Source organism: Pogona vitticeps, chromosome W (assembly GCF_051106095.1).
Source record: "Pogona vitticeps strain Pit_001003342236 chromosome W, PviZW2.1, whole genome shotgun sequence".
NCBI lineage: Eukaryota > Metazoa > Chordata > Lepidosauria > Squamata > Agamidae > Pogona > Pogona vitticeps.
In genome coordinates, this window is record NC_135798.1 from 615,644 (window position 1) to 638,257 (window position 22,614).

Consider the following 22,614-nt stretch of genomic DNA (forward strand, 5'->3'; position numbering starts at 1 on the left):
TTATTGAGCCATATCCATATCTATCCAGAATCACAGTGTGGATTTCGAGCTAATAGATCCACCGACATGGTATTCTCCCTCCGACAGTTGCAGGAGAAATGCAGGGAACAACAACAGCCACTCTTAGTGGCCTTCATAGACCTTACAAAAGCATTTGACTTGGTTAGCAGGGGGGTAGATGTGTATTCCTTATCTGTGTAGCAATGTGATTCTTCCTGAGTTCTGAGGACTTACTGTATTGTAAATCTGGTTCACTAGCCTCTTCTCGCCTCCCAGAAACATTCTGTAACATTCCAGTTTGGAAGGGATTGTCACTCTCAAATTGGCCTTCTCAGCCACACTAGATGCTGTTCTAAGACCTTTATTCAGACCATGTTACCATAGTCTCTCGAGACTCAAGGATGCCTACTGGAGGTCACCTAGGCCATATCACGTTTCTGGGAGTTGAGGTTAATTCAAGCTCGTTCCATATGGTGTCAGGGGATTTTACCCCTGTGCTGTGGGTTAAACAACAGAAGCCTCTGTGCTGCAAGGTCAGAAGACCAGCAGTCATAAGATCGAATCCATGCAACCGAGTGAGCTCCCGTCGCTTGTCCCAGCTCCTGCCAACCTAGCAGTTAAAAATCATGTAAAATTGGCAGTAGATAAATAGGTTCCACCTCAATGGGAAGGTCACAGTGTTCTGTGTCTAGTCATGCTGGCCACGTGACCATAGAAACTGTCTTCGGACAAACGCTGGCTCGATGGCTTGGAAACAGGGATGAGCACTGCGCCCTAGAGTCAGACACGACTGGACTCAATGTCAAGGGGAACTTTTACCTATTACTTTCACTATTTCTTTTATTCCTTTATTCAATACCTACTTGCTATCATTCATACTCATTGGGGAGGAAGGGGGAGATATTTTTGGCTCAAAATGTCTGCTTGTGCCCTCCATTCTCAAAAAACTGAAAGTGGCTACTAGAGGGAGCAAGGAGCATTTCCTTTTTCAAACCCCATTTTTCTAAGGATTCTGAGGAAAATATGTACTGTAGGTCACAGGCAGCGCCCTCTGCAGTCCAGGGATGGCCTTGCAGGGCTTCCCAGCCTTCCTTCACTTGCTCACCCTTGGCACCGGTTATGAACACTTGTGTCAGATTAAATGTTGTGAGTTTTTAAAGTGGTATGATGCTATTTTTGTTGTTGGCCTCTTTGTTATGAGTAAAATTCTAAGAGCAAATAACACTCTTAGACTAAGTCTGAGGTGAAAACAAGAAGCAGCTTTATTTTATATCTCACTGCAGCAGCGGGGAAGCTCAAGTTGGAAATCCCCCAAGAGCTTCCGAATAAATGAGGTATCAGCATTGATTTTTATACTCAAAATAATCTCCCTGCCCCAAAGACCAGTTGGCCAATGGGTTCACAATCTATCTAATTAATATCCCTTAATTCCACCCCTTTCCCACCCAAAATCAAAGCCCTCCCTCTTAATCATCCCACCTCCTTTTTATTATTCTTTCTTATGACCGTTAGTATCAATTTCCACATTCAGCAAAAGCTATTTCCAAAACACACATTTTTAGTACATTGGTTACACTGGGTCAACGGTTAGTAACATTGTTTACTTAACTTCCTGTTTTCGACTTTGTCTGGAACATTTCTGCTGTCCCAGGCATCTGTGCCCAAGTTCACATCCTCTTTTTGTGTTAGTCAAGCAGTATCTTAAAATAATTCTTGCAACTGAAGCTGCAAACATAAGCAAGCTTGCTTTGCTCTTTGTTAACCCTAAACTCTCATTGATTATCGGTAAAATTTGTTCATTATTGGGCCTCTCTTTTTATCCATAACAATCCAGCCCCAAATACTTGAACAAATTTTACTCCCTGGGAATCTCCTCATAGTTGCAGGAGACCTTATCCATCTCTAATGAGGCATAATCACTGGAAACATCTACCTCTTCAATAGGTGGGTCTTCAACCAGTGTGGTAGTTCTCACCAATCTAATAGTGATCATGCCTCTTTTTCCCCAGGGTGAGGGAAAGGCTTTCGGAAAACATTTAGTTATGAGCTGTAGACCACAGCATACAATAAGACTGATTACTATAAATCCTATTGCAGCTACAAACAACGCTTTTAACCACCCAAACGATAACCACCCAGTAAGCCAATCCCACCATGCAGGGTTTGTGTCCTCCTTTATATTCTCTACAATTTCCCTAAGACCAGCCACTTGATGGTGAATTGACTTACTGTTGTCTGTCAGATTGAAGCAACATAAGTTATGAAAACTCTCACAGCCCCGTCCATCCTTAAGCATCAGATAATCGAGAGCAGCTCTGTTGTCGAGTATAGCTCCTCGCAACTGCTGCTGTTCTTGATTTAGAAGACTGATGGCTGTAGAGGTTTCATTAATGGATTTAACTAATGCACATGCCAAAGCTGATACTTGCTTTGCGTTATACACAGCTAAGGCTGGAACACCTATCAAAGATACTCCTAAAGACAAAAATTCTGCATCACTGAAGATGTGTACATGACTGTTACAATCTGGGCTCAACTCGTGGAGGTCTCTTTTTATTCTTACATTTCTCCCAGAATATCCTAATGCCAATTCCTCCTTTCGTGGTAAATTAAGTACCAAACGACTCAAACAATAAAGAGTATCACTTAGATTTGCTGGTATGTAATTAAATGTTTGCTGCCCGCATGTGAAAAACCAACCAGGGGGCAGAATCACATGAGCCCAATTATAAGAGATGTTCACTGGCTGGGAACAATTCCATGTAGCTTTGGGTGTTTTCACACATTTATTTGATGAACAACCGACCACTCTGGCACAGGTTGTGTTTTCACCAGCTGCCACTATGGGTGTATGTAAAGAAAAAGCATCAGCCGGGAGTCGCCTGGTAATGTATCCCCATTGGTGTGAATTAGTATATTTTACAATAGATTCGTCAAACCACTGACCTAAATCTGTGTGATTTGCGATACTCTGAGGTTCCTTGCAAACTGGAATTAAACATGTTCCCAACATTCCATGTACTGTATCGTCTGGGCCTAGACAAAAGTCTGAAACTTTTGCAATTTTTGCTAATTTTACCCATAAGTTTTCCTTCATCCTGGTCTCTATGTCATTAAATTCTCCTTTAATCACACCCTCAGTCCCATCCCAACAGCTTAAGAACAGAATCCACAACATCAATATTTTTATTTCTCGGCCCCTGACCCACTTCTGCCCCTCCTTTTTATTTTCATCTTGAGTGGCTCCTGCAGATCGGGGATCCGGCAAACCCATGACTCTTCTTCGGTTCCGCTGTTCGGGATCACGGCCTGTTTTACTCGGGTGTGATGAGTCCAACCAGTTTCTTTTGTCCGAACTGCTGTTTCGGTGGTCAGTAAGACCAGATATGGACCGTCCCACTTGGCTCCCAAAGGACTATGGTTCCACCTCTTCACGTACACGTACTGTCCGGGCTGGAAAGGATGCACAGCAGCCTCCAGTGGTATGGTCTGGTGCTGTATTCCTTGGATCCTATTAGACGACAACACAGAAGACAGGGCCAGAACATATCTTTTCAGAGCAGCCTCACCCAACTCATGCACTGCCCCTGTGAACTTTCCCTTTCCAAGAACATTATGTCCATATAACATTTCGAATGGTGATAGACCTATGTCTGTTCGAGGTTTTACCCTCATGGAGAAAAGGGCTATAGGAAGGAGCTTAGTCCAAGGCAGACGATGCTCTACCACCAATTTCCGCAATGTCTGCTTTAGGAAAGCATTCACCCTCTCTACCCTTCCACTAGACTGAGGGTGCCAAGGTGTATGGAGCTCCCATTCTATACCTAATGCCTCTGCCACCTTTTGCACCACATTACCGGTGAAATGCCCCCCCGTCTGAATCTAGGGTGTCAGGCAACCCAAAACGAGGCAAAACCACCTCTAGCAACACCTTAGCTACTGCCGAGGCTGTGGCCTTCACTACAGGTACAGCTTCCACCCATCCAGTAAGATGATCCACTAGGACAAGACAATATTTAAATCTTCCCACTCGTGGCATCTCGATGAAGTCCAACTGTACTCCAGCGAAAGGCCTAGTCACCAATTCTCGGCCTCCCTTCTCTACCTTTCGTCTCCCTGATTTATTTACCTTCTGACATATCTCACAACTCTGTGTTATTCCTTTAGCAATTGTCCACACACTTCTGGTTAAGTAGTCCTTTAAGAAAGCATTTACCAGTGCCTCAGTACCCCAATGCCCTCCTGAATGTAATGCTTGCATTATTCGGTTTGCTGCTGACTTAGGAACCCATTCCCTCCCATCTGGGTTAATCCATGAGCCTGACTCCTCTTTGACTCCATTTGCACTCATCCATTCTAATTCTTTTTGTGTAAACACCCATTTTTTTTTGGATTTACTCCATATTGAGGAATTCGAGCCACAGCAATTTGGACTAATGGTCCATTAATTGCTCCTTCCTTGGCAGCTTTGTCGGCTGCTCTATTCCCTGTGGCTTCCTTTGCATTTCCCTTTTGATGTGCCGAGACATGTACGATAGCTAAGCTGCGGGGTTTGGAAAGAGCTTCAAGAGTATCTTCAATGATTTTCTCATGGGCTATTGTTTTTCCCCTAAAATTTAGTAGTCCTCGCTCCTTCCAAATCTTCCCAAAGGCATGGGCTATTCCCCAGGCATACCGAGAATCTGTATAAATGGTCAAATCCAAATTTTCTCCCAGTTCCAAAGCTCTTTTCAATGCCCACACCTCAGCTGTTTGTGCTGAAGTAGATGGAGGGAGTTGTCCCTGTTCCACCACTTCCCCTGACTCCGTTACAATTCCATACCCACTTCTCCGTTCCCCATTTATTACTTTGGAAGACCCATCAATGAACCATTCAATCGCCTCAAGGTTCTCCAAAGGCTCCTCCTTTAGGTCAATTCTCCATTTTGTTTGGAAGTCTACTATTTGTCTACAATCATGGTCCGGTGTTTCCACTTTATAACCCTCTAATGGTTGAAGGCCTCTCCCCGGTTCGACCTCGTCCACCACTACCAGCAGGTCCTTTCCTTCTACTAACAACGCTTCAGCTTGCATGAGCCTCTGATTGCTCATCCATCTGCTTGCCGATGCAGTTAGTATGGTTTTAATTTGATGGGGAGAATGCACCTCCAAAGCATACAAGGGAAATAATTTCCGAGCTACCTTTACCATAGTGGCCACTGCTTCACAAGCCTGTACACATGTTGGCCACGACTCTATAACCGGATCCATGGTTCTGGACAAATAAGCTACCGGCTGCATTGCTCCTGCTCTTTTCTGTGCTGCTACAGCTGCTGCAAACATTCCCTGATTTGAGACAAAAAGATGTATGGGTTTCTGTATATCTGGTAGACCCAAGGCTGGGGCCTCAGTTAACCTTTTCTTTATCTCTTCGAAAGTCCGGTTACCCTCTTTGTTCCAAATCAGGGGATCTGGTTCAGTTTGCCCTAACATCTTCACCAATGGACTAACCAGTCTTGACATTTCAGGGATCCAGGCACGACAAAACCCTACCATACCCAGAAACCCTCGCAATTGTCTTTTTGTTCTTGGTTTTGGTGTTTCCAGTAATGCCTGGATCCTATGTTCCCCTAGACACTTCTTTCCACCGATTAGTACATGTCCTAGGTACTTCACAGTTTTCTCAACAAATTGAACCTTCTTTTTACTGACTCTTAATCCCTTGTCTCCCAGAAAATTCAACAATCTGACTGAATCTTTCCTAACCTCATTTCCTAGCCTCCCGCTCAACAGGAGGTCATCCACATATTGAATAAGATGACAACCATGTTCTGGCCGCCATTCCACAAGGATTTGAGCAAGAATTTCCCCAAAAATAGTCGGACTTTCTACGTAACCCTGCGGCAACACGCGCCACTGGAACCTGGTCATTTGTCCAGTTTCTGGGTGTGGCCATTGGAAGGCAAACACTTCACCACTAGACTTAGCTATTGGGACTGTAAAAAATGCTGATTTGAGATCAAGCACGGTATACCACTCATGTTCCCCTGGTATTCCGTTCATGATAGTATAGGGGTCTGGAACAATTGGAGCTCTAGGTTTTACAATCGCATTTATTTTCCTCAAATCCTGTACCATCCTGTAACTCCCATCTGGCTTCTTGACCGGCAAGATCGGAGTACAGTATGATGAATTAGAAATTTCAATGAGTCCATCATCTAATAGTTCTTTTATTACTGGCTTCAACCCTTCTTCAGCTTCTTTTGATACAGGGTACTGCCTTTGCTGTACCACTTTATTTGATTTCAATTCTATTTCTACTGGTTTGATACTCAAAAGTCCTGGATTCCCAGGACAAGCCCAAACTTTGGGATTAATTTGCATCTCATCTTCTTCTTTCAACATAGCTATAGCTACAAGACACTTTTGTTCCCTGCAGGTTATTTGTAGACCCAATTTTCCCATTATATCTCTACCTAACAGGTTTGTTCCTGCCCCAGGTACCCACAGAAAATCATGCCATTCTCCTGGTCCTTCTTCACCCACTATTCTGACTATAAGGGGTTGCAGTACTGGAACTTCCTCTGATTGTCCAGTTGCTCCTAAAATTTTCACCCTTCCTTTTGTGAATTGCCAATCAGGATTCTTCCAACACAATGTAGAGCGTGTAGCTCCAGTATCAACCAGAAATGTTATTTTCTCCTTTTCTGGACCCACCAATAAATTTATCAAGGGCTCCTTAAATGTGGGTCCTTGATGTAGCAGCCCCTGACATCCCTAATCCGAATCCTCCTCTAGCTGCATCATCTGTTGATACAGCTCCCTTCCTTCCGTTCTTCCTCCATCCCTTTGCCTTCTTTGTTCCTTAGTCTCAATCCTTCTCTTTTCTGCCCCACCCTGCTCCCCTTCTTTATTTTGGGGGTTCTCTGGGCATTCTCTTTTCCAATGTCCTTTTTTCTTACATAAAGCAAAGACATCAGGGGGCAGGGGCGGACCCCCCGCTCACCTGCTTTATTAACCCCTGCTTTGTTCTTATTTCGCCATCCTCCCTTTCTAGCATACTCACCTTCTTTTTGTACCTCCTTTGCTACTTGCGCCATCATTTTTACTTGTTTTCTTGTTTGCTCTTCCTCCCTTAGAGCAATAATCTTTCTAGCCTTCTTTACTAAATCCTCTAGTGACACATCTGCCAAATCCTCTATCTTCTGTAGCTTCTTCTTCACATCTGGAGCTGCACCTTGTATAAACTGCAGCTTCAGTGTATTTTTGTTTTCCTCTTTTTCTGGATCTAACCCTGTATACTGTTTCATCCCTTTCTTCAGTTTTTCCAGATATTCATCTGCTCCCTCATCCTTTCTCTGGTGTTTAAAGGCCTTATCCACATTGAGAGGAATCGGGGCAATGCTCACTAGTCCCTCAAGGACAAATTTTCTAAACAATCGTGCCCTGTCAATATCTGCAGCATGGTTAGGGTCAAACGCCTTTTCTTCAGGCTTGGATAATACCTCTTCCGCTGCCTTTTCGCCAAGATGTTCATCCTTAGCCATTAACTCCTTCCCTTTTTTAATAGCTCCCAGAAACCGCTCATGTCCCACCACTTGTTTCAAGATTGAACTTAATTCAGCTGGGGAATAAATGGAAATTCCCAAGTAAGCATTTAATGCTTCAACAAACACTATAGGCCCCTCTTCCCATTTGGGCATATTCAGCATAAAAGCTCTTAGCTCGGCAGCCGTTAGGGGCTGCTCCACATAGCCGTACCCTCCCGTAGCTACTGGTACTTGCCTTAGAGGCAAGACGGCAACTGCCTCACTTTCTTCACCTTCTTCTGTTATCTCATGGAAGGTTCTACCATCTCCAAATTTCTCATTACCCTCCTGTATTTCTTGTAGTTCTTTTCTCCCTACTCCGCTAGGTTTCTTCACCTTCTTAACTTCTGATTTTCCTACTGGGGTCTTCACCACCCCTGGGCTACTCCCTTCTGTAGGTCCTGTTTCTTTTCCCTGTTTAAACCAATTCCTCCACCATTCTCTTTCTTTTTCGCTTACAAGTTTTGTACCTTCCTCAGTTCTCGCCCACTTATGCCAGTCCTCCTGCGAATATGGGGGAAGATTATCCAGGACATCCCACTGTGGAGCCGTAGGAAGAAGCTCCTCTAGCTTTTCCTTCGGTGCGCTTGCCCCACTGGCAGCGCTCAACCCCACCTTGGCAAGCCGCAGTCCCTCTGACTCCAGCCCGCAGTAACCTGATCCTGAAAATTTCTCCCATATTTGCCAATAGGGCCATTGTCCTTTGATGGTGTCCGGATTATTGATAAAGTATGCCCTCATGTAATAGCAAATTTCATTCTCACAGCTCCCTATTGTTGGCCATTTCCGATACGGAATGTCCGGCAACTCAAACCGTGGCCAAACAGAAGTACAAAGATCCACCATCACACTTAGTGTTTGGTGCCTTAAAATCGTCCCACCTATCCATAAGCCTACCCAAAGGTGTACTTTTTGGAACCGATACCTCCGTATCAGGAGGGGGACGTCTCCCTGTCGATCCCTTCCTAGGCTTAATACTGCTAGCACTGTGACCCATGGTACCACACCCAACTAGACTATTAAAGCGGCTTCCACAACAAGCACACACACACACGCTGTGGGTAGAGGTATCTGCCCTGAAAATCGGAGCGCTGAGTCCTTAACTGACGCAGGTCATCAGACGGTGGGCCTAGCTGCGCAGAAGTATCGCCCCTCTCCGACAACAGAAGCAGAGGAACCTTGGGCTACCCCGGGTACAATAAAGGGACCACAATCATATGCATTCACGCCACTCACTCCCCAACCACCCAATTCAAAATTACCCACTTATTAAATTTAATACTCACCCAATCAGTTCTTCGGCCGTCCGAAAAAGCTTGTTCCTGCCTTCACCTCAGGTGGGTCCGTGAGATCTCCTCGCGGCGGGAGTTGGCTCAGAAATGTCCCCGGCAGTTGAAATCAACCGGGCGCCCCCGAGGCACAGGCCCGAACCCCCTGTTGCCCACAAGAGAGAAACTCCGATTCCTGGCCAATGCACCAAAACTGTTATGAGTAAAATTCTAAGAGCAAATAACACTCTTAGACTAAGTCTGAGGTGAAAACAAGAAGCAGCTTTATTTTATATCTCACTGCAGCAGCGGGGAAGCTCAAGTTGGAAATCCCCCAAGAGCTTCCGAATAAATGAGGTATCAGCATTGATTTTTATACTCAAAATAATCTCCCTGCCCCAAAGACCAGTTGGCCAATGGGTTCACAATCTATCTAATTAATATCCCTTAATTCCACCCCTTTCCCACCCAAAATCAAAGCCCTCCCTCTTAATCATCCCACCTCCTTTTTATTATTCTTTCTTATGACCGTTAGTATCAATTTCCACATTCAGCAAAAGCTATTTCCAAAACACACATTTTTAGTACATTGGTTACACTGGGTCAACGGTTAGTAACATTGTTTACTTAACTTCCTGTTTTCGACTTTGTCTGGAACATTTCTGCTGTCCCAGGCATCTGTGCCCAAGTTCACATCCTCTTTTTGTGTTAGTCAAGCAGTATCTTAAAATAATTCTTGCAACTGAAGCTGCAAACATAAGCAAGCTTGCTTTGCTCTTTGTTAACCCTAAACTCTCATTGATTATCGGTAAAATTTGTTCATTATTGGGCCTCTCTTTTTATCCATAACAATCCAGCCCCAAATACTTGAACAAATTTTACTCCCTGGGAATCTCCTCATAGTTGCAGGAGACCTTATCCATCTCTAATGAGGCATAATCACTGGAAACATCTACCTCTTCAATAGGTGGGTCTTCAACCAGTGTGGTAGTTCTCACCAATCTAATAGTGATCATGCCTCTTTTTCCCCAGGGTGAGGGAAAGGCTTTCGGAAAACATTTAGTTATGAGCTGTAGACCACAGCATACAATAAGACTGATTACTATAAATCCTATTGCAGCTACAAACAACGCTTTTAACCACCCAAACGATAACCACCCAGTAAGCCAATCCCACCATGCAGGGTTTGTGTCCTCCTTTATATTCTCTACAATTTCCCTAAGACCAGCCACTTGATGGTGAATTGACTTACTGTTGTCTGTCAGATTGAAGCAACATAAGTTATGAAAACTCTCACAGCCCCGTCCATCCTTAAGCATCAGATAATCGAGAGCAGCTCTGTTGTCGAGTATAGCTCCTCGCAACTGCTGCTGTTCTTGATTTAGAAGACTGATGGCTGTAGAGGTTTCATTAATGGATTTAACTAATGCACATGCCAAAGCTGATACTTGCTTTGCGTTATACACAGCTAAGGCTGGAACACCTATCAAAGATACTCCTAAAGACAAAAATTCTGCATCACTGAAGATGTGTACATGACTGTTACAATCTGGGCTCAACTCGTGGAGGTCTCTTTTTATTCTTACATTTCTCCCAGAATATCCTAATGCCAATTCCTCCTTTCGTGGTAAATTAAGTACCAAACGACTCAAACAATAAAGAGTATCACTTAGATTTGCTGGTATGTAATTAAATGTTTGCTGCCCGCATGTGAAAAACCAACCAGGGGGCAGAATCACATGAGCCCAATTATAAGAGATGTTCACTGGCTGGGAACAATTCCATGTAGCTTTGGGTGTTTTCACACATTTATTTGATGAACAACCGACCACTCTGGCACAGGTTGTGTTTTCACCAGCTGCCACTATGGGTGTATGTAAAGAAAAAGCATCAGCCGGGAGTCGCCTGGTAATGTATCCCCATTGGTGTGAATTAGTATATTTTACAATAGATTCGTCAAACCACTGACCTAAATCTGTGTGATTTGCGATACTCTGAGGTTCCTTGCAAACTGGAATTAAACATGTTCCCAACATTCCATGTACTGTATCGTCTGGGCCTAGACAAAAGTCTGAAACTTTTGCAATTTTTGCTAATTTTACCCATAAGTTTTCCTTCATCCTGGTCTCTATGTCATTAAATTCTCCTTTAATCACACCCTCAGTCCCATCCCAACAGCTTAAGAACAGAATCCACAACATCAATATTTTTATTTCTCGGCCCCTGACCCACTTCTGCCCCTCCTTTTTATTTTCATCTTGAGTGGCTCCTGCAGATCGGGGATCCGGCAAACCCATGACTCTTCTTCGGTTCCGCTGTTCGGGATCACGGCCTGTTTTACTCGGGTGTGATGAGTCCAACCAGTTTCTTTTGTCCGAACTGCTGTTTCGGTGGTCAGTAAGACCAGATATGGACCGTCCCACTTGGCTCCCAAAGGACTATGGTTCCACCTCTTCACGTACACGTACTGTCCGGGCTGGAAAGGATGCACAGCAGCCTCCAGTGGTATGGTCTGGTGCTGTATTCCTTGGATCCTATTAGACGACAACACAGAAGACAGGGCCAGAACATATCTTTTCAGAGCAGCCTCACCCAACTCATGCACTGCCCCTGTGAACTTTCCCTTTCCAAGAACATTATGTCCATATAACATTTCGAATGGTGATAGACCTATGTCTGTTCGAGGTTTTACCCTCATGGAGAAAAGGGCTATAGGAAGGAGCTTAGTCCAAGGCAGACGATGCTCTACCACCAATTTCCGCAATGTCTGCTTTAGGAAAGCATTCACCCTCTCTACCCTTCCACTAGACTGAGGGTGCCAAGGTGTATGGAGCTCCCATTCTATACCTAATGCCTCTGCCACCTTTTGCACCACATTACCGGTGAAATGCCCCCCCGTCTGAATCTAGGGTGTCAGGCAACCCAAAACGAGGCAAAACCACCTCTAGCAACACCTTAGCTACTGCCGAGGCTGTGGCCTTCACTACAGGTACAGCTTCCACCCATCCAGTAAGATGATCCACTAGGACAAGACAATATTTAAATCTTCCCACTCGTGGCATCTCGATGAAGTCCAACTGTACTCCAGCGAAAGGCCTAGTCACCAATTCTCGGCCTCCCTTCTCTACCTTTCGTCTCCCTGATTTATTTACCTTCTGACATATCTCACAACTCTGTGTTATTCCTTTAGCAATTGTCCACACACTTCTGGTTAAGTAGTCCTTTAAGAAAGCATTTACCAGTGCCTCAGTACCCCAGTGCCCTCCTGAATGTAATGCTTGCATTATTCGGTTTGCTGCTGACTTAGGAACCCATTCCCTCCCAGGACAGCATCTTGTGGCGTCAGTGAATAAAATAAATTTAGGGTTCCCTTGAACCTCTGCTTGCTACACTGAATGTTCTTGCAGTGACTTGAGTATTTCAGGTGCAGCTGTTCAGTCCCATGTCTGGAAGGGGGGGAGATGGAGAAGGAATTGCCTGAAGGAAGTGCCTGTGCTATACTTTTCCCCCACCTGTTCCACCCGGAGTGCAGCCCAACCAGAATTATATCTCGAGATGTGGTTCAAGGTGAACAGTGGCATCCCACCTCTCTCATTTTAAGATTTGATCCCATCCTTCCCAATCCACACCTCAGGTAGTCCTCCCCACTGGGTGCGGTCAGAGTGCATCTGGTCCAAGTGGACGCTCCTTCCAGGGGGAATGAAAAGAAATTAGCGAGGGTTCTCCTTTCTCTTTCAGGTCCCCAAGAGGGATCCACAGCCTTTTGAAGGCAGCCTTGATGGTCCAGATGCCTGGACTGGCTGCCCTTGAATCCATTGAGAACGTATGTCACTGGAAGTGTAAAAGGATACCTGGAAAAAAGTGAAGACAGTTCTAAAAAGCAGCGGGAAACCAAAGGACAAGAAATCCAAAGTGGAAGGTACATGGGTGTCCCATTGTTATAATCTAAATTTTTTTTTTGTTTATTTAAAAAAAGCTGCTCTGCTCTAAAACTGGGTCTTCGAGTTCTTTCATCCTTTGGGTTCCCAGAGATCCGTGGGTGGGGCCCAGTCACAAAGCCATTAATTCCTCCCAGCAGGAGGCAATTGAGAGAGATAGAACCCCGTGGGTCACAAAGCCATTAATTCATCCCAGTAGGAGGCAATCGAGATAGAAAAAAACCCGCAACATGTAGCGGAGAGCACTGTCCCATTGAGCTTCAATGACACCCAAGAGGAATGACCAAAATTCAAAGCACCCACTGGAGGGTCTCCTTCCTTCTGTTCTCTCCCAAGGAGACTGGCTGGCCCAGAGACGGAAGGCAGGATCTCAAAAAGGTCAGGCTGCTGAGAGAAGAAGGGAAAGGAAACGTACATCAGAAGGATTGTGTCCTGTCCTGTCTCGAGTACACAGTGGGAGTAAAATGTGGATTTCTTTGCTAGGGTTTATTTTGGAGAGGACGTGAAAATGCTAGGAAAACCAGAGAGATCTCGTGGACATGTAGAGAAACATGAATAGTGTTACGCCTTGCCCACCTCAGAATGGATGTGTGGGGCAAGGATGGGGGAGGAGGGAAGAGGAGTCATGGTAGTACTCTAAATCAGAAGAGGAAGATTATTCATCTATTTCCTCAATTCATCCATAACATTCTCTCTGTGCGGGGATGGATGTTGGTGAGGGAAGGGGGGCATCCCGCTGAACTGAGAGGGTACTGGGCTCTCCCTTCTTCATCAGCTTGATTTCCTCCAGCTCTTTAGGAGGGAATTCCTTGTCTCCGCTCCCCTGGGAGGTTACGAGAGCTTCATTTGGAGCTGCAGAGAAAGAGGAGGAGGAGAGAAGAGGTGTTAGATTTGGGTAGGATTACCAGTGGCCAGAGGATTGGAAAAGATCAGTCTACATCCCAGTCCCAAAGGGCAGTGCCAAAGAATGATCCAACTAATGTACAATTGCACTCATTTCACATGCTAGCAAAGTCATGCTCAAAATCTTCCAAGGTAGGCTTCAGCAATATGTGAACTGAGAACTCCCAGAAGTAGAAGGTGGATATCGAAGGGGCAGAGGAACTAGAGACCAAATTGATAACATATGCTGGATAATGGAGAAAGCCAGAGAGTTCCAGAAAAACATATACTTCTGCTTCATTGACTATGCAAAAGCCTTTGACTGTGTGGACCACAGCAATCTATGGTGAGTTCTTAAAAAAGATGGGAGTGCCTGACCACCTTATCTAACTCCTGACAAATCTATAGTATATGGGACAGGAAGCAACAGTTAGAATTCATAGACATCCTTCAGTCTCGAGAGACTATGGTAACGTGCTCTGTATGGAGGACTTCAACGCTGTATGCGAAGCTTGAGTGTCCTCTCCAGAGCATGAAGCCTGGGTAAAATAATATGGAGGCTAGGTTGTTAGAACTGGATATGCAACAACTGATTGGTTCAAAATTGGGAAAGGAGTACGACAAGGCTGTATATTGCCCCCCTGCTTATTCAACTTATATGCAGAATACATCATGCAAAAGAATGGAGTGGAGGAATCCCAAACTGGAATTAAGATTGCTGGAAGAAATATCAACAACCTTAGATATGCAGATGATACCACTCTGATGGCAGAAAGTGAGGAGGGACTAAAGAACCTTGTAATGAGGGTGAAAGAGGAGAGTGCAAAAAACGGTCTGAAACTCAACATAAAAAAAACCTAGATCATGGCCTCTGGCAAATAGAAGGGGAAGATATGGAGGCAGTGAGAGATTTTACTTTACTGGGCATCATGATGACTGCAGATGGTGACAGCAGCCATGAAATTAAAAGACTCCTGCTTCTTGGGAGGAAAGTGATGACAAACCTAGACAGCATCTTAAAAAGCAGAGACGTCACCCTGCCGACAAAGGTCCACATAATCAAAGCTATGATTTTTCCAATAGCGATATATGGAAGTGAGAGCTGGACCATAAACAAGGCTGACTGGCGAAGAATTTATGTTTTTGAATTGAGGTGCTGGAGGAGGCTCTTGAGAGTCTCCTGGACTGCAAGGAGAACAAACCTATCCATTCTGAAGGAAACCAACCCTGAGTGCTCACTGGAAGGACAGATCCTGAAGCTGAGGCTCCAGTACTTTGGCCATCTCATGGCTCAAATTCAAACCTTCTTGTGTTTACTTGAGATCAGGCAGGGGGGGGGCTCAACATGTGGCAGATTATTACCCCCCTCGAGACGGCACAGCGAAGCTGCTTGACATTATCTGCTGGGAGGAGATGTTTTTTTTGGGGGGTGACCCCCTCCCCACCCTTTCCCTCATTTTCCTCCCCTTTCAGGCTCAGCATGGCCTCTTGTGGGGGGATTTTGGGGGCTGGGGCTGCCCTCCTGCTGCTGGCTGGCATGATCTACTACTCCCTCCATAAGTGGAGCCCTGAATGACCTTGCTGGGCACAGGAGGGGAGTCACTTGGACAGGATTCAAGGGGGTGAACAACATCCCAGGGCATTTCAGGGAGCTGGGTCTTTGATGTCCCCAAAAGGCAGATGTTTTCCCCCAAAGGTGCCGTGCCCTCAACCACTTGGTTGTGCTTGTTGTTGGAGAGATACAGAAGTAGTCCAGGTTGGGATGTGGGTTTTTAAAATCCTTCCTTGGCCTAGTGGGTCAGACTAGAGGGCCTCTCGGGTCTCCGTCCGAGCCAGTGGCTCTGAATCTGTTTTTTCTGCAAGAACCTGGCCATCAGCCTCCGAAGCCACCTCCGAATCAGCCTCCGGTGAGTGAAGCCTCCTCTCCTGGAAATAACAAGCAGAACCATCGCAAGAGAAAAGGAAGGGAAACGGGGGGACTCAGAGGGAGGAGCGGTAAAGCAGGGAGTTGAGCTCAACCGGTGACCAGTAGGGCCTTTCAGGGAACGGTGCTCCTTTTCCCCGTTGAGATCCATTTCCACATCAGACATTTCAAACCAAGTTTGATACAAGATAACAGCTTCTTGGCTTTTTAGCCAAGATGAAGTGTAGTAATACCCCCTTTCATTTCTCCAACTTTCATTCTGCCAAGTGTCCAAGTATCTTAGAGGGAGTTTCACCCTTGAGTTCCTGCTCCTGTCTACAAACCCAACAAAAGCAATCCATCCAAGTCTTTATAAATGTGCAGATGGGTTCCCCCCACCTCCGCCCCCAGCTCCACTCTTCCTTCATGCATTGACTTTTCAACAAGGGCTTTCTGGCATTCTGCCACACTTCCTAACCGTTGGAGCAGGACGAGAGTGGAACCGGTCACCTCGGGAGTTGGGGAGGGCTCCAACCCTGGAGGCCTTCAAGAGAAACTGAGATCGTCACCAGGCAGATCTGCTTGGATTCAGATTCCTGCCTTGAGCAGGGAGGGGGTTGGCCTTGATGGCCTTGGAGGCCCCTTCCAGCTTCACTTTTCTAGAAGGCAGTAGGGGGCTTTTATTTTCAGAGGGAAAATCAGTTTTGGAAGGAAAAAGAAAGGATGGGTTATAGGAACAGGGTGCTGGGACTATGTTGGCCACCCATGAACCCCTTGAACTCATCCAATCCCTCCTTCGACCTCTAGTCTGAGACCTCACTTCCTTCCAAGATCTGCTGCAAAGGAGGCTCGTCTTAGCGGGCCCTCGGAAGAACCCCCCCTTCCAAGCCCACAAACACACCTGACAGGCTGCCTCTCCCCTGGCCCCTCCCAAGCCACGTCGAGGGGTTTCGGGAGGCCAGCATGTTCCACCTGGCACCGGTCGATCTGGAGGCTCAGCTGTGCCTGGAAAGTCCCGTCCGTGTTGGGGAGGGCACCTTTATGGAGCGTCTCATGCAGGAAGACTTGGCCGTCCTTCAGCCAGGAGACGTTGATCTCTTTGGGGTAGAAGCCGTCCGTGCAGCACACCAGCGCTTCCAGGCTCCGGCTGGTCCCAACGTGGGTCACCCTCATGGCTGGGGGCTCTGGCGAAGCAGAAAAATACGACAGCGGAAGAAACGCTCAAAGGAAGACCAGTTGACCACATGAGGTGGCTCAATCTGGATCCCAGGTGTGCTTCTGGGCATTATCCAGCAAGAGAGCTCAGGTCTTCGAGATGGGAGCTTTGGGGACTACAAATCCCCAAATCATTAGGGCCAGGGCACTGGGGACCCTCCCAGGCCAGCCTCTGCTCTGCCCCTTCTTCATGGGCCCCCAACCCTCCTGCCTCTTCTTCCTCCCCAGGGTGAGTCTTAGGGTGGGTGATCAGAGCTGCAGCTGGGGTGAGCACCATGCCTCCCTTTTATAAGCAGATCTGCTTCCAGTCTGGAATCAGGTTCGTGATCCTCAGAAACAGGCACAAGAGGGAAAAGTTTTTACTCGGAGACTTCCACGCTATGTAAACCTGACTTGTAACTTTTTCTTTCGTTTAGTTGTGTCCGACTCTTTGTGACCCCATGGACCAGAGCACGCCAGGCCCTACTGTCTTCCACTGCCTCCCAGAGTTGGGTCAGATTCATGTTGGTTGCTTCGATGACACTGTCCAACCATCTCATCCTCTGTCGTCCCCTTCTCCTCTTGCCTTCACACTTTCCCAACATTAAGGTCTTTTCCAGGGAGTCCTCTCTTCTCATGAGATGGCCAAAATATTGGAGCCTCAGCTTCAGGATCTGTCCTTCCAGTGAGCACTCAGGGTTGATTTCCTTTAGAACTGACAGGTTTGTTCTCCTTGCAGTCCAGGGGACTCTCAAGAGCCTCCTCCAGCACCACAATTCAAAGGCATCAATTCTAAGGCGGTCAGCTTTCTTTATGGTCCAACTGTCACTTCCATATGTCACTACGGGAAAAACCATAGCTTTGACTATTCGGAGTTTTGTTGGCAAGGTGATATCTCTGCTTTTAAAGATGCTGTCAAGGTTTGTCATCGCTTTCCTCCCAAGAAGCAGATGTCTTTTAATTTCGTGGCTGCTGTCTCCATCTGAGCCCAAGAAAGTAAAATCTGTCACTGCCTCCATATCTTCCCCTTCTATTTGCCAGGACGTGATGGGGCCAGTGGCCATGATCTTAGTTTTTTTTATGTTGAGTTTCAGACCGTTTTTTGCACTCTCCTCTTTCACCCTCATTACAAGGTTCTTTAGTTCCTCCTCACTTTCTGCCATCAGAGTGGTATGATCTGCATATCGGAGGTTGTTGATATTTCTTCCAGCAATCTTAATTCCGGTTTGGGATTCCTCCAGTCCAGCCTTCCGCATGATGTATTCTGCATATAAGTTAAATAAGCAGGGGGACAATATACACCCCTGTCGTACTCTTTTCCCAATTTTGAACCAATCAGTGTTTCCGTATCCAGTTCTAACTGTTGCTTCCTGTCCCACATATAGGTTTCTCAGGAGATGGATAAGGTGGTCAGGCACGCCCATTTCTTTAAGGACTTGCCATAGTTTGTTGTGGTCCACACAGTCAAAGGCTTTTGCATAATTAATGAAACAGAAGTAGATGTTTTTCTGGAACTCTCTGGCTTTCTCCATAATCCAGCGCATGTTAGCAATTTGGTCTCGAGTTCCTCTGCCCCTTCGGAATCCCGCTTGTACTTCTGGGAGTTCTCGGTCCACATACTGCTGAAGCCTACCTTGTAGGATTTTGAGCATAACCTTGCTAGCGTGTGAAATGAGTGCATTTTTAGGTTTTTGGAGCATTCATTGGCACTGCCCTTCTTTGGGATTGGGATGTAAACTGTAACTTTTAAATAACCTCAAAAACCGATGGTTAACTTTTCAATAACTTTTGAATGTGTCCTTTCTCTTAGGGAGATCCTTTCTATGTTTCAAAGCTTCCTCGGTTTGGAAGGCTATCCAGCCCACGTCTGATTTTAGGGTCACAAAGTCAATTTCTCATTGTGGCCCTGTGCAATTCAGTTAGCACATGTCCTTTTCTGCCCATCGGGATCTTTAATGGTTCTTTATTCTTTCTTTTTTTGAGGACTGCATAGACACAGCCATTAAGCTAGAGAAGACATGACTGTGTTTCCCTCCCCATCCTGTGTAGGTTTGTTTTCGGGGACTACAAATGATGCAGCTGGGGAAGGCTGGGCTTTGTAGTGCAGGAACCCCAACCTGCCCCTCTCCCGCCCCCACCTTTCCTTCGCAGCTCCTCCTCCTTCAGGTACGGCTGGTGCCTCTTCAGCCACCCGGTGCAGTTCATGCCCCAGAAGCTTTTCTGGTGCCTGTAAGGGACCCACGTGGGCTCCCACTTCTGGATCTCTCGCCCATCGTAAGTCTCCTGGTGGAAGGAATTCTCCTGCCCATCGTCCCCGAGCTCACGGCCATCATTGCACTGCAAAGTGTGAAACCCTAATGGAGAAAAACATCAACAAGGTGAAGCCAATGGGGTTCCAGAGCCCAAGGGCAGGGCTCCCCCCACAATAAGCAGGGTCAGACTGAAACTTAAGGAGAAGGCACCTTCTCTAGGACCACCCTGTCTGCCTTCCTGGGTACCAAGACATTTCCTCAGAGATGCATGTCTCAACTGCCAGACTTGTAAATTAATTTTGTGTTTACCTCCCAGCGACCAATCACAGAGCAAGGACGGCGACATGCAAGACACATGATGCAAAGCAGATTTAATGCCATGGAGGGAGAGAAATAGCGTATTGTGTATAAGATGACCTCATGTTTAAGACGACCCCCACTTTTCCAACCCAAATAAGATTTGATTGCTGCTTTCCCCCTCCACTTCCTAAGCCCCACGAAAGATGGATCAAAGAGATGCGGAAGTGGAGGGGGAAAGCAGCGATCTTAGAAAGTGCAGGGATAAAGCAGTGATGAAGTGGGCTTATGAAGTGGAGGAGCAAAGGGCTCCTGCAGCCCTTTCATCGCTGCTTTACCCTGCCACTTCCTAAGCCTCACGGAAAGCAATGATCAAAGGGTTACAGGGTCAAAGACCTGTGACCCTGCAGCTCTTTGACCCCTTTCCCTGTACTTCTGTGTATAAGACAACCCTCAATTTTTAGTCTAAAGATTTTAAATAAAAGTGTCATCTTATACACAGAAAAATACGGTAGATCTGCCTTTTCCACAGGTCCTCCCCTCCTGACGCCAGTTGTTAAAGGCCCAGTGAAAGCCACCCACACCTATAGCCACCCACATGGAGGTTTTATTGTAATAGTATAATAATCATCTTAGAGCTGTACAGCTGGATGGGGCCCTCCGGATTCATGGCATCCAGCCCCTGCCGAGGAGGCACCTCTGGGGAATTATCTGAACTGACAACCACTGGCTCCACAGCTGGACCAAAACCACAGAGCAATCCAACTCATTTATCATAATTTTAAATGACTTTATAAAATTATAAATATGCATATTTAAATTTCTAAATATGTATAACATATATTAATTTATAAGTATATAATGTTATATATTATATATTAAACAAGTTTAATTTATAATGTATATATAATTATAAAATATTTATTACTGGTTTGATTGTCAGAGTTTTCCCCCGCTGCTACCAATTTTTCTCCATACTTGTACTATATGCTTTAAAAAAAAATCAATAGAGACAAATAAATGAAGTTCTCTTTATTATGATGATGATGAGGAGGAGGAGGATCGATGGGGCCCACTGTCTCCTCCACTCACCAAAGGCTAGATGAAGTGAAATGGATGGGCAATACAACTCAGGGCCTCACTAGACAAAACATGCTGATTCCCTATTGAGAAGGAGGATGCTTCAAATAATTTTTTTTAAACCAGTCTGTTTTTCCAAACACACACACTTGACTTAAACTATGTTTGGTGCATTCGCTTGCTTTTCGCAGTAAAGAGTGAGATAGCATGGCTTTGTTTGCCCATCGGATGTCTCCGGCGAGTCGCCCAGAAAGATTAGCGTGCCTCAAGGGATGGTTTCCTATCCTTCCATTGCACATTCAGATCTGAGCTTCTGCACATCCATTTTCTTGCACACTCTGAAGCCACCTGTTCCCACAGATCAGAAAATTTACTTTTCCGGACTACAGTTCCCTGAAAGCTCAACTATTCCCCCAACTCATACACACCTCTTTTGAATTCCTCCTCTTCCCCCCCTTTCAGCTAGCATAAAACATACTTTATTAATCACGACACATAAACATGCATTTTCTCACCCTGGGGAGTGCAGAGCACAGAATCCTCATTGCTCCCATCCTGGCAGTCAAGAGACCAGTCGCAGATATAACGCCAGGGAATGCAAGTCCTGTCCCCACATTTGAACTCAGTGCTGGAACAGGAATTGGGTTCACGGCCAGCAATTGGAAGCAAAGGAAAGAGGAGCAAAGAATCAGTGCCAGAGCTTACCACCCTTCCCCGTAAGACAAGTGGGAAATCCCCCCTTACTATGTGCTTAATCCTGGAAGTACCTAGTTGCAAGTAGCTAATTACTTTTCAGGTAAGCAAATGTAACTTTTGAGCATAATTAGAAACCATCAGTTGTTGCATTGGAAAAGTAACTGCTTATATTAAAAAGTGCCTTACTTTCTCAAAGCTGTTCTTCTTATATAATATCTTGTTATTGCGAACCCATGCAGAATCCAGCAGAGTTAATATTTTCAGGTCCAGAAGACAAAATAAATCATGCAGACACGTTCAGCTTCCTCCAACATGACATGTGTATTTACAGCATATATACAAGTGTAAAAAGCGGCAGCATGACAGCATGACATCATCAAATGACGGTGGTGGTACATGTTCTCTATACAGTAAATATATATACAGTTGAGTCTCTGCTCTTATCCAATCACAGTAGGTGTTGCATCATCCAAGGCACCACCTCTCGAGAATCACTGTGACTCAGCAAATTACATACCTGTATAACATGGCAGCTCATTATTACTTCTGTTCTGTTCTGTTCAGGCCTGTAAATTTTCAGTATTCTGACATATCTCACATAGATGCCCTCCAACCCGTTTTTTCAAGAGTTTCCTTTTTCCTTTTCTTTTCTAAAAAGGCTTTTAAAATGTTGAAGATGATGGGGGGAGGGGGGAGAGAGAGAGAATTGGAGGTCAGTACAGTAGAGGTGAAGAGAGTAAGCTATTGCTAGAAGGGTGGGAAGGTTTCTGGATGGAGAACCCATGGATTCATATCTGGGAGAGGATGATGATACCAAGAGAAGAGGCAAAAAGGGGAAGGAACCCTCGCTTGGCCATGAAATATTTTCTGCAGGGTAAACAGGAGAGAAGAGGATGGAGAGTCTATTCTAGAGACTCTCTGTGCGTGGACCCATCTGTTGTGGGTTTTTTGGTTTCTTTGGCCATGTTCTGAATGTTCTTCATAACATTTCACCAGTCTCTGTTGTCCCGCAGGCCGGGGCAAAGAGGCAGTCACAAAAGCAGCAATATGAGGGAGCTAGACGGGGAACAGATTGTATTTGTCTTCAGTGTGGAAGGGATTGTCACCCTCGAATTGGCCTTCTCAGCCATACTAGATGGTGTTCCAAGTCCTCCATACAGAGCATGATACCAAAGTCTCTCGAGACTGAAGGATGCCTAATCACTAATTCTATGATAACTTTAACAAAGTTTTTGACCAAGTGCTCCATGATCTTCTAATTGATACAGATGGCTAGGGAATCATATTCAGAGGGTGATGATTAATGGCTCCTTCACTAACTGGCAGGAGGTCACAGGTGGGGTATCCAAGGCTCAGTCCTGGGCCCGGTGCTCTTCAACATTTTTATTAATGATGTGGATAGGGGATGCAGGGAATGCTAATCAAACTTGCAAATATCACAAAATTGGGTGGACTAGCCAATACATTGGAAGATTGAAAAAAATCAAAATGAGTTTGATAGGCTGGAGCCCTGGACCGAAAGCAACAGAATGAAAT

The 22,614-nt window shown here is 45.6% G+C and overlaps 1 protein-coding gene across 5 annotated transcripts in view; it reads right to left on the reverse strand.

Annotated features, from left to right (window-relative positions):
• Positions 1-1,239: 1,239 nt before the first annotated feature.
• Positions 1,240-22,614, reverse strand: part of LOC144584985 (uncharacterized) — a 74,133-nt gene continuing 52,758 nt past the window's right edge. For 4 of the 5 annotated variants that reach the window (XM_078382410.1, XM_078382409.1, XM_078382411.1 and 1 more), the window contains one exon: positions 1,240-13,626. In XM_078382410.1, coding sequence (XP_078238536.1) covers positions 13,451-13,626 — 176 coding nt within the window. In that variant the 3' untranslated portion in view covers positions 1,240-13,450. Of the gene's footprint in view, positions 13,627-21,380; positions 21,738-22,614 lie in introns of those variants that run through there. The other variant, XM_078382413.1, reaches the window with a different exon arrangement.